The sequence below is a fragment of the Colobus angolensis genome, unplaced genomic scaffold (assembly GCF_000951035.1).
Source record: "Colobus angolensis palliatus isolate OR3802 unplaced genomic scaffold, Cang.pa_1.0 Scaffold386, whole genome shotgun sequence".
NCBI lineage: Eukaryota > Metazoa > Chordata > Mammalia > Primates > Cercopithecidae > Colobus > Colobus angolensis.
In genome coordinates this window covers 143,701-156,113 of record NW_012117221.1, presented here as the reverse complement: position 1 = coordinate 156,113, position 12,413 = coordinate 143,701, and the positions used below count along the sequence as shown (strand labels likewise).

Here is a 12,413-nt window from a genome sequence, read left to right as displayed (position 1 = left end):
TTTTTTTTTTTTTTTTAATCACTACCTCTTCCTTCTCTTTTAAGAAATTCTGCTTCTGTGGCTGTGGTCCAAGCTACTTGAGAAGCTGAGGTGGGAGATCACTTGAGCCTAGGGGGTTGAGATTGCAGTGAGCTATGATTGCGTCAACTGCGTTTCAGCCTAGGCAACAGAGTAAGATACTGTCAAAAAAAAAAAAGAGTAAAATTTTACTTCTCTCCATTGACTCAGGGAAAAAATGTAACGGTGATAACATATTCCCTTGATCTCATTAGTGAAAACCCACAATTTTCCATCAATCGACATGATTAGTGATACAGATATTGAGTGTGCTCATTTTCCTACAGACAAGCTGCTTTAACTGTTTTAAGCAGACAGAAATGATATTGGTACCATCCATGTCTAATGAAGGCAATACATTGTAATAAGTTGCAGTAAGTTGTGGCCAGAAGAGGAGTGATGACTTCACAGTGTAAATAACTGTCTTATTGCCTTACTGGGTTTGTGGAAAATGGTGTCATGTAGCAGATGTGGCTTTATCTGGGCTTTGGTTTGGAATAGTTTTATCTATTCATCCAACCATCCGTCTGTCTCTAAGTGTGTAAGTGTGTGTGTAGTATTGGGTGTGTATATACGTATTTAGTCTACATTGTATTGAAATAGGTAGTGCAGCACCAAAAGGAGATTGTTGATTTTTAAAATCAGTGAAATGTCACTATTTTTGAGAAAAAAAGATCTATTTACATGCCCTCCTCCTTTTTTTTTGTCAGTTCATCTGCAACGGTGGATGGGGTCATAATCAGTCTATGTTGCAATTCCAAGACCAAGTCAGTAGCATTACAGCTGGCTGATGGCCAGATATTCAAGTACCTTTGGGGTGAGTATCAAGGTGTTAGGAAAGCATATTATGACTTACATAGACGCTTAGTTCTTAAGAACATGTACTTGTATCTTGTCAGTACAACATTGATTGTCAGGTCTTTTAACTACCCTGGAAAACCCTGAGCTTGAGCGTGGAATTGGCAGGTGTATTCTACTCCTGTTTCCTCTTTTAATGAACTAACGTACTCTTAAAAAAGTGATTGAAATTGCATGTTAAGTGTTTATCAAGTATTGATGTTGATGGTTTTTTACAAAGAACACATCAGCTATTTGTAAACTAGATCTGTGAATCCTGCAGAGTCACCTTCTCTGGCTGTTAAACCATGGAAGAACTCTGGTGGATTTCCTGTTCGGTTTCCTTACCCATGCACCCAGACCGAATTGGCCATGATTGGAGAAGAGGTAAGTGAACACGAAGCAGGAAACTTACTTGAAGTAGTTACCCAGGGACTGATGGCATTAGGTAGAAAGAAAGTGGACTTTGGAGGTGGACTTGGGTCTCCACTAAATGCCTAGGCAATAGTGGGAAATGATCTCACTTTCATAAGCCACACCTTATTCATTTATAAAATGGGCAAATCAGTATCTGTCCATCAGGGTTCAGAAGACTAAATGAGATAATGTATGTGATTAGCAACCTTTTATCCCTAGTTGTACAAATCATTCAAAGTTAATTTTATTTAATAGCTTTTGAGGAAAACAGAAATATGATCTTGAAAATAGTTTTAGTAGATTTTTATTCAACACATATTAGAATACCTGTAATTGTGGTGGATGGTAGAATACAGTGGTTGGAAAACAAAACCACTTGACTAATTCCTGCTCTTCTGGAACTTGTGATCTGTTAATTTCAATGTAATAATTCCCTTTGTTGGGAGTGTGATGGAAATGGACAGGGTGTGCTGGTAGAGAATACTGAGATGTTTGAGGGGTAATTTGAGGGTGGTGGCTATAAGAATGAGAGTCCTGCATTTGGTGGTCCAGGAAGGCCTCTCGGAGTCAGTGATGTGTGTGCTGAGATGTGAAGAAAAAGAAGGCTCTCTCTCCAGGCAGAAGGAAGAACAAACTCCTTGAACTTAGCAAGAGCTCATCTTATTCAAGGGACTGAATGGAAGCATTGTAGCCGGAGCTCAATGACAGTCATAGAAGGGAATTTGGGTTTTTTAATTGAACAAAGATTAGAAACTTCTAGTGATTTTTAATCAACAGAGTAATGTGTTCTGCTTCATGGTTTGGACAGTGATTCTGGCTGCCCAGAAGAGAGCTGGTTAGAGAGTGACAAGACTGGAATATGGAATCAACAAAGCTTGAGTAGAGTTAGTGAGGGGAAAAAGGAGATGGGTTTGAGATACATGTAGGAGATGGAGACGTCAGGGCTCACTGATGGATTGAATGGCTTCACATTCCATTTTGCACTGGGCTAGCTGCGTTTTAGGTATTTTTAGTCCTGATTACAGGAACTTAGGTGTGAAATCATAGGGCGGTAGAAGTATATGATAGAAAAGGTAGGCTTACCTGATTTGAAGTAGACTTGCCTGTGATTTCTGTTTTATTTCTTTGCAGGAATGTGTCCTTGGTCTGACTGACAGGTGTCGCTTTTTCATCAATAACATTGAGGTATCAAGGCTTGGTCTGGTATTGGATCCTTTTCACAGTGTTGGCTCCAAGTAATCAAGCTGACTTTCCCCCATGCCTTTCTGGTCTTCCCTTGTAGGTTGCGTCAAATATCACGTCATTTGCAGTATATGATGAGTTTTTATTGTTGACAACCCATTCCCATACCTGCCAGTGTTTTTGCCTGAGGGATGCTTCATTTAAAAGTAAGTTTTTAATGTATAAAATAGAAATGGTCCCACCTGCGATGTCTTTTGGAGTCTTGATGACTTTTTGAATTCTTCATCTACTTTGGCTTTTTATCAAGGAGTCCTAGGCTGGAGAAAATCTTTAGAGTTATTTTACTTAGACCCTAATTTCAACATAATGTCTCAGTTAAATCATTCTGCACTTTAGTAAAGACATCCAAGGAAGGGAGTTCCTTCCTTAAGCAGCACATTCTAAACTTAAACATTTTTCGGGAAATTTTATTATGTAATTGATCTAATATTTTATTTGGAATTACTATGTAGATCCCAAATGTTTTACCTTCTGTGTAATCTTTTCCCACTGTGCCCACCCTCCACTGTACATCTGGGCTCCATCTCGTGGTTTGTAGGATATTGGCTGCATTTTGTCTTCTCTTCCATGCCCTATCTGTCTCTGCGTGTGTGGCGTGTATGTGTATGTGTCTTCCTTATTCTAAAAAGCCAACTTATTTTCTTTGCTTCCAACTTGGAAATAGGGAATCTTTCTTTCATGGATATGATTATAGTACACTGATAATGCTAAGAAATAGAGAAGTTGCCCCAATTCTTACTGTGTTTCTCCAGATCATTTGAGAAGCTGTGTATGTGAATATGCGTGAGGGCTCTGTAAGAGAGAGGGCATGTTCATCAGCAGGGCTGATAGTGTTGAGGTTCAGTGGGAGAGCTAAGGCACATGGTTGTTATTTGTTCTCTTCTATTTCACATAGTGTGTGTGGTTTCAATTGCAGTTAATGGAGAGTGGCTTATTGTGATAATTAAGGCTTATTAGTTAATGGTGTGTTTAGCATTACAGGCTGGCCTGAACAGCAATCATGTGTTCAATGGGGAAGTTCTACGGAAAGTGGAAAGGGGTTCACGGATTGTCACTGTTGTGCCCCAGGACACAAAGCTGGTGTTACAGGTAAGCTGGTTTTTCAGACAAGATAGATAGTCTGATTGTCATTCAGCCAAGTACCAAGCATAATTCTTTCAGGTTGTATTTTAGGCTCTCTTATTCTTTGTATCGTTGATTGTAAACCTTTCCTTGATAGCTTTCTGTTCACTTTATTCAAAGGAGTGTTGATACGGGCTATGACCAGTAAGGCTCAAAGGGAAACCTTTCTTGAAAGTCAAGATAAATATAGAGAACAACCAGATTCTGCTAAAAGTGTGCTGATTTTAGAGAGTTGTGGTAGTTCTCTGCGAAGAGTTAGGTAAAATTGTGTATCCTGGCTATTTAAATGTTTTCTACTTAATTAAAAATGCTATTGCTTTAATTTATTTAAGATGCCAAGGGGAAACTTAGAAGTTATTCATCATCGAGCCCTGGTTTTAGCTCAGATTCGGAAGTGGTTGGACAAGTAAGTGCCATTATACTGTTTGCGACTAGTTGGCTTGTGATTTACATGTGAAGACAATAAGTATTTTATTACAATTTTGAGAACTTAAAAGTATGAAAAGCACTCATGACCTATATCATCCATCAGATTCTTAGGGGCCCTCTTTTTTTTGTTTTTTTTTTTTTTAACTTTTTGACTTTAATACAGTATTTTGTAGTGGAGATTCCTAGCAGAAAGAATCGTGACGCTCATCATATAAAGGAGGGCTTCTCTTAACCTGAGGGAACACCTCTGAGTTTTAGGTGGCCTGTGAACCCAGGGAGATAGTACACACCAAACTTTATCTTTGTGTATTTATCCAAGTAGAAAGCCCACAGCTTTCAACAGATTTACAGAGGGGACTATGACCCAAAAAAGACTGAGCCACTCTTGTGAAGGAAGTGACTGATTTTCTGAACCTATTTGGAGGAAACTTAGTATTAGAAAGATCTATACTAATGTTTTGTTTAAAAAGTAGACCTAAATTCCATGATGATTTTCTTTATTTTTGATTCAGAGTCTTGCTCTATTACCCAGGCTGGAGTGCAGTGGCACAATCTCAGCTCACTGCAACCTCTGCCTCCTGGATTCAAGCAGTCCTCCCACCTCAGCCTCCTGCATAGCTAGGATTACAGGCATGCACTACCATGCCTGGCTAATTTTTTTTTGTGTTTTTAGTAGAGACAGGGTTTCACCATGTTGGCCAGGCTGGTCTCAAACTCCTGACCTCAAGTGATCTGCCCACCTTGGCCTACCAAAGTGCTAGGATTATAGCGTGAGCCACCGTGGCTGGCCTTCTGTAATGATTTTCTGTTGTATGTATGTGAAGATGTAGTTCTCAGACAGCCATGATGAATAAATCACACCTTTAAAGAAGGTAAATGAATGTGGTACCTGATTTTTGTATTCTGTAATTTCAGAGTAGAAATTCAGTAATAGTAGATTGGCACTGGGGCTGTAATCTGATTATAACTGGTTTGTATCCTAATGAAAATATACTGGGTCCGTGGAGCTCAGTTTTTTTGAATACCTTTTCTATTCTTTCTCTGCTCACAGACTTATGTTTAAAGAGGCATTTGAATGCATGAGAAAACTGCGAATCAATCTCAATCTGATTTATGATCATAACCCTAAGGTAACTTTCTACGCTGCCGTCCACTCCAGCTTACTTTGTACTTGAACTAATGTGATCTGAACGAAGGTGTTTTGTCCCTTCTTTTGGTAGGTGTTTCTCGAAAATGTGGAAACCTTCATTAAACAGATAGATTCTGTGAATCATATTAATTTGTTTTTTACAGAATTGAAGTAAGTATTTTGAGTAATTCATGAGCATCTTTTCCATAATTTTCTCTCTTCTTGTTAAAGAAATCAAATGTAAATAGCTAGAGAAGAAAAATTACTTACTGTGCATTTTAAAAAATTGCTGTAACTCTTAGGTGCCAGTTGGTTTTTTGCTCTTTTCCTTTCTTTTTAAAACAGCCTGTTTAAAACTATGTCTTGGCCGGGCGCGGTTGCTCAAGCCTGTAATCCCAGCACTTTGGGAGGCTGAGACGGGCGGATCACGAGGTCAGGAGATCGAGACCATCCTGGCTAACACGGTGAAACCCCGTCTCTACTAAAAAATACAAAAAACTAGCCGGGCGAGGTGGCAGGCGCCTGTAGTCCCAGCTACTCGGGAGGCTGAGGCAGGAGAATGGCGTAAACCCGGCAGGCGGAGCTTGCAGTGAGCTGAGATCCGGCCACAGTACTCCAGCCCGGGCGACAGAGCGAGACTCCGCCTCAAAAAAAAAAAAAAAAAAAAACTATGTCTTTAAAATATGTCATTCAGAATTATTTGACTTGATTTTTAGATATACATATAGAACTATTTGTTTTTCTTAGGAGATTGAAATCAAATGGCATCTTTCTCTCTGATGATCTTTCCCCTCAACTTTTTAATGAAACACTTTCAAAATAGAGAAAAGTTGAGAGAATTGTCCAGTAAGCAGCCTATATATACCCTACCTGGATTCACCAGTTTATATTTTTCTGTATATGCATTCTCATTCTATATAATCTGTCCATCCATCATTTATCTTGTTTGTAGACAAATTTCTAAGTGAGTTGTAGACATCAGTCCACTCTACCCCCTGTACTTCTTTTTTTTTTTTTTTTTTGAGACAGAGTCTTGCTCTGTTGCGGCCAACTAGAGGGCGTTCTTTGTGTGTGGGATGGTTTTGTTGCGTTTTTTCAGGTCATATTTATCTACAGTGAAATGTCCAAATCTTAAGTGTGCCATTTAGTGAGTTTTGGCAAATGTATACTTCATGTAACCTGAATGAACCTCTATCAAGTTAGAGGGCATTTACTCCTTTTCAGAAAGCTGCATCAAATTCCTTTTCAATCAGTCCCTGTCCCATTCCCCAGGCAACTACCCTTCTGAATTTTTCACCATAAATCAGTTTTGCCTGTTCAAGAGCTTCACCTAAATGGAAGCATACAGTATTACTCTTCTGCATAAAGCTGCTTTCATTCAGCACATTGTCTTGAAATTCATCTGTGTTTTTGTATGTATCACTAGCTCATTCATTTTTTCTGACTCAGTAGTATGCCATTGTATAAATACACCACTATTTGCTTATTCATTCCCCTGTTGCTGGACACCTGGATTGTACCCTGTTTGGGGCTCATGTGACTGAAACATCTACAAACATTTGTATAAGTCTTTTGTGGACATGTTTTATTTCTCAATATTTTTATAATTCAACACTTTTCCAAAAGTCATTTTTATTTATCATCATCAGCATGCCAGGTGTATGTTAGTAATTTGATTGCTGGGCTACATGTTGTTGATGACCTTCCCATACACACCTGTTCTTAGAGAAGAAGATGTCACAAAGACCATGTACCCTCCGCCAGTTACCAGCAGTGTCCACCTATCCAGGGGTCCTGACGGGAAAAAACTAGACCTTGTCTGCGATGCTATGAGAGCAGTCATGGAGAGCGTAAATCCTCATAAGTACGTATGCTGTCACCAGGCGGCAGCCTTTGAAAGACAGAAGTGTGTAGTTGTCCTTGTCCAGCCTATTCGTCTGTCTCATTCTGGTGTTCTTCACTTACTACCTCAGATACTGCCTCTCCATACTTACATCTCATGTAAAGAAGACAACCCCCGAACTGGAAATTGTACTGCAGAAAGTACATGAGCTTCAAGGTAGAGATCCACTCACAGAGAAAGTGCTAACGTGGCCGTGACTGCCACTGGTCTTCTGCAGGTGACCATCACCATGTCATTGCCACACCACGGATTTAATATGTGACCTTTTAGTTGCCATTTTAAGACCCATGTCGGTTTTTTTTCAGGGCTGCCCTCTAAAACATATCTAAAAATATCAGAAGTGTATATAATTCTTCTGATGTCCAGTTCTGTTGAGAAAAATTTATTGTCTTTTTGGTTATATTGCTAGGTCTTTGGGTTTTTTCCCCAAATGGTTGTATTCTGTTTTGTTTTCTAAACACTGTTAGGAAATGCTCCCTCTGATCCTGATGCTGTGAGTGCTGAAGAGGCCCTGAAATATTTGCTGCTTCTGGTAGATGTTAATGAATTATATGATCATTCTCTTGGCACCTATGACTTTGATTTGGTCCTCATGGTAGCTGAGAAGTCACAGAAGGTATGTAGAGTTGTTACTTTTATGCCATTTTGGTTCTTGTTTATATATAAGAACCAAACGTTGTATGTGAAACCCTGCTTCTGGTAGTGCAGTATTTTTTCTGCTATCACCCTGTGAGTGCAGGGCTGGAGACAGATCTGTGAGTTTTTAGGGCCCACGTTCCTAAGCCTCTGGATTATGAGATTGAGGAAGTGAAGTAAAATTACATGGCTTTTTTTTTTTTTTTTTTTTTTTGAGACAGAGTCTTGCTCTGTCTCCCAGGCTGGAGTGCAGTGGTACGATCTCGGCTCACTGCAAGCTCCGCCTTCTCAGTTCATGCCATTCTCCTGCCTCAGCCTCCCAAGTAGCTGGGACTACAGGTGCCCATCACCACGCCAGGCTGCCTTCTCAGTTCATGCCATTCTCCTGCCTCAGTCTCCCGAGTACGTGGGACTACAGGTGCCCATCACCACGCCAGGCTAATTTTTTGTATTTTTAGTAGAGACGGGGTTTCACCGAGTTAGCCAGGATGATCTCGATCTTCTGACCTTGTGATCCGCCCGCCTCGGCCTCCCAAAGTGCAGGATTACAGGTGTGAACCACCGCGTGCGGCCTAAAATTATATGGTTATTTTTAAGATAATGGGCATATGTGTGAGCTAATTTCTTCTCTTATAAAGGAAATGTAACAAGTGATTCATGTTCCACTCCGGTTCTTTCTCACATGGCCCTTTTTTCTAGTGGAGGGTGGGCACATGGAGCACAGAAGGCTCGTGGCCTCCTTTCCTATGTTGGTACATGTGCTATGATCAAAAACTTTGAGCACCCCTGGTATGCTTATTTTTTATCTAGTTTTTTGCAGCCTCAGTCTCTTCCCCATGATCTCTCCAAAAAGGAAAATCAGATCCTTCTTCTCTCTGCTTAAAATCTTTCATGAGCTCCCATTGTTACGAGGATAAAATTCAGAAGCCATAATACTACTTAGAAACCCTTCCTTGACCTGGCCTCTGTGTATCTTTCCATTCTCACTTCTTGGTATTGTCTTTTTTTCCTCCGCCCATGGAGGAAAGACACTGCTTTTGTCCCCCTTCCCTCGCCCCTCATCACCACCAGCCACCACGTGCCTTGGTAGGCAGCATTACTTCTGCCACCCATGGGCTTTGACTGTTTCCACCCTCACCATTCACCTGGCTCATTCTCACTAATCTAGGTTAAAGGATGCCAAGGTGGCCTCTTCCCGGTAAGCCATTCATACTTGCCTTCAGGGACTGGGTGAGGTGACCCTCCTATATGCTTCTGTTGTACACAGCGCCTGCAGGGAAGTTGCGTTAAAAACAGGGAACACGTCTCCGTTAGGAAGAAAAGCAGTTTGCTTATAGGGCATGGCACAGAGCTGGAGATGATAGAGCCAATAAATACTAGGTTGGCAGGGTCTCAGAGTTTGGTGTCCAACTCAGTATAATTTTATTTTTTGTTTTAATGTGATCTTTTCAGGAGGGCATGGAATGTCATGAAAACAGCAGTGTCTTAGACTTTTAGGAGAAGCTTACATGCATTTGTTGAATATCTTGTAGACTAAAACCTTATTTCCCTTACTAGCCTATGAAATAAATGATACTGTGAGACTTAGTTAAGGAAGTTACTGTTGTTCCAAATGTAACTGAATCTCCGTATGTGTTTTCACCAAAGCTTGTTTGGTGTTCAGCTGACCCTTGCACAACGTGAGTTTCAACTGTGCGAGTTTGAACTGTGGGGGTTTATCTAAATGGAGATCTCTCGCAAATACAGTTGGCCCTTTTTGTCCACAGGTTCTGCATCCACAATCATTGTGGATCAAAAGTACAATATTTGCAGGATTTAAAACCTGCAGATACAGAGAGCCAACTTTTTGTGTATCCAGACTCCATGGGGTCAAATGTAGGACTGGAGTATGCTTGGATTTTGCTATCCTTGGGGCGTCCTGGAACCAATTCCCCATGTATACTGGGGGACGACTGTAGTTTGATTTTATATATTATATAATATGTAGTTAATATCTAATATACATTTAAAAATTATGTAGCTTTGGGTTTATTGCTGTATATAAATGCTATTTGTTGCTGTATATAAATGCTATAGCAATAATAGCTATATATATATAGCTATTATATATATGTAGCTGCTATTATGTATATAGCTATATAGATAGCTATTATTGCTATATATAAATGCTATATATAAATGCTATTTATATTGCTGTATATAAAAATATCACAAGTAATAAAGTTCTCATTAATCATTTTTTTAGGATCCCAAAGAGTATCTTCCATTTCTTAATACACTTAAGAAAATGGAAACTAATTATCAGCGGTTTACTATAGACAAATACTTAAAACGATATGAAAAAGCCATTGGCCACCTCAGCAAATGTGGTAAGCGTGGGATTAGTATGTTCATCTCTACTTCAGATCTTCTTTGGAACTAGGCAAGGTATAAATTAAACTGTTAGTTTAGACAGTGATTGATTTCACTTCCTACTCCTGAAAACTCTAAGAGTGATGTATGCTCACCTTATTTTGTCCTGTGTTCTGAAAAGCTGAAGGTAAGGAAATCACTTTTAATGAACTGGAAGAGCTCCCTAGGTAAGAACGTCGAGCAGGTCCTTTTTTGGTTAAGAATGAGCACCTTTTCTTAACCTTTTTTGGTTAAGAATGAACACCTGTGAAATTAACTTCAGTGTCTCAGAATCAAAATTGGTTGACAGTTCTTCCTTCTCGTGCTGTTTGCAGATATGTCAGGGAAACTCTGCTTGTCTGGAGTGAGTGATGAGGCTACCTCCCCATGCCCTGCAAGACACAGTTTTAATTGACAGTGATGGGGTGCCATTTGTTCTTCTCATGCTGTAACAGTTGTGATTCTTTACTGAGGACTGGCGGGGAGGGGGGGAGGCAAGGAAGAATCACCTGGGGTGCATGTTAAGCCTTCAGCTGCTGGCATCCTTGAAGAATCTGATTCAGCTGATCTGGGATAGGACTGAGGTGTGCATGTGTCTAATAAGCTTCCCAGGCGATGTCTTTTCAAGGAGGCTGAGAAAACACCGGGCTGGAAAGCTGGGACTCTTAAGTAGGATGCTGATCCCAATCAGTGCTTCTCTTGCCTCAGAATCTGCAGTGGTGCTCATAAAAATTCAAATTCAAATTCAAATTCCAGGATCCTGTTCTTCAGATTCTCTGATTATTTAGGTCTTAAAAAGATCCCTTACTGATTTTGTTTGGTGACCACTGGTATAAATGAAGTCCATTATGCTTCCCATGTCTTAAGTCTGTCTTTGTGTGACTCTTATTCCTGCAGGACCTGAGTACTTCCCAGAATGCTTAAACTTGATAAAAGATAAAAACTTGTATAACGAAGCTCTGAAGTTATATTCACCAAGCTCACAACAGTACCAGGTGTGTGGTGTGTGAAATGAGGCTGTCCTGGTTTTGCTTTTTGCTTCAGTTGGAAAGGAGTGGGGATCTTGAGCTCATAACACCATCCTTGGCTTCAAAATTTATCGTAAAACTGATTAGCCTCAATTTGAACTTCTTATCTGGGAGAATGGTCCTGACGTGTTCTCTGAGTCCTCATCTGGAATACCATAGCACCTTCCCCGTGGGGTTTCCTGCTGCCTTCCCACCCCTCCTCTTGTCCAGCCTCACTGCTGTGAGACTGATCATCCTAACAAGTACAGATCTTTCCCATATATTTCAGCATAAAGGGAAAGTTTTGTTTGTTTACAAAAGCATCCCTTTAGCTTTTTTAATATACCACACACTTTGCTTATAAGCTAAATGTGTTATATGATCCTCTTGATAGCCTAATGGGGTGCTGTGCACACTTGTAGATGAGGAAGCAACTTGCCTGAGGATCCAGAGCTACAAAGTGCGGGACCTGGGATACAGAACCCAGGCTGCCCGACCACCCTGCCCATGCTATTAGCCACTAGTCTACCATGCCACCAGCATCACCATTTTCACTTTGTCCTCAGACTACATACACATCTTTCTGTGATCAAGCCTGCCAGTTTCTTCAGCACCAGCTTCTGCCACTGTCCACATTCCCAGTTACTTGTAGGTAGTTCTACAGATGTCACATCATGTGATTCCTCTGCCATCTCTCTACCCACCAGCCTTCCTTTAGCCGCATTTGTCCATCAGAACCCTTGGGTTACTCCTGAATGCACTTCGTGGACCAGACGCCAAACACTGAGCTCCCAGAGCAGCCTGCCTTCACCTTGGTGATTGTGTTTGGCAAACTGCTGATTAGCTTCATTGTCTCCTCCAGCAGGCTGTGGGGCTTCTTAAGGGCAGGGACTCCATGTTGTATTCCTGTCTGCATCTCTGCCTAACATCCAGCCTGGAGAATCGAGGATTTGGCCGGTGGCTGCCTCTTCGCCCTTGTTTTCTGTTCTCTCCCACGCTCACTTTGCTCCAGTCACTCTGGCCGTCCTGTTGCTCCCCAGACCTGCCATACACATTCCTGCTGCGTGGCCATGGTGCCTTCTGTGCCCTCTGCCTGTACGCTGTCACCTATCTCGTCACATGGTTTATTCTCCTGACAGCCCTCAGAGCTCACACTCCCTGAGGGCTGCGAGGAGACTGTCCTCTGTCCCTTAACCCACCTTTGCCGTTATGCTATAGACTGTATTTTGTCCATCAGTCCATC

General features: G+C 40.9%; 1 protein-coding gene across 3 annotated transcripts in view; it reads left to right on the top strand.

Annotated features, from left to right (window-relative positions):
• Nucleotides 1-12,413, top strand: part of IKBKAP (inhibitor of kappa light polypeptide gene enhancer in B-cells, kinase complex-associated protein) — a 65,739-nt gene that overhangs the window by 29,258 nt on the left and 24,068 nt on the right. For all 3 annotated transcript variants that reach the window (XM_011954578.1, XM_011954579.1, XM_011954580.1), the window contains 13 exons: nt 768-874; nt 1,178-1,281; nt 2,443-2,496; nt 2,594-2,699; nt 3,527-3,642; nt 4,008-4,081; nt 5,156-5,234; nt 5,325-5,404; nt 6,960-7,097; nt 7,207-7,292; nt 7,604-7,752; nt 10,018-10,141; nt 11,061-11,158. In XM_011954578.1, the coding sequence (XP_011809968.1) occupies nt 768-874; nt 1,178-1,281; nt 2,443-2,496; nt 2,594-2,699; nt 3,527-3,642; nt 4,008-4,081; nt 5,156-5,234; nt 5,325-5,404; nt 6,960-7,097; nt 7,207-7,292; nt 7,604-7,752; nt 10,018-10,141; nt 11,061-11,158 (1,315 nt within the window). The remainder of the gene's footprint in view (nt 1-767; nt 875-1,177; nt 1,282-2,442; nt 2,497-2,593; nt 2,700-3,526; nt 3,643-4,007; nt 4,082-5,155; nt 5,235-5,324; nt 5,405-6,959; nt 7,098-7,206; nt 7,293-7,603; nt 7,753-10,017; nt 10,142-11,060; nt 11,159-12,413) is intronic.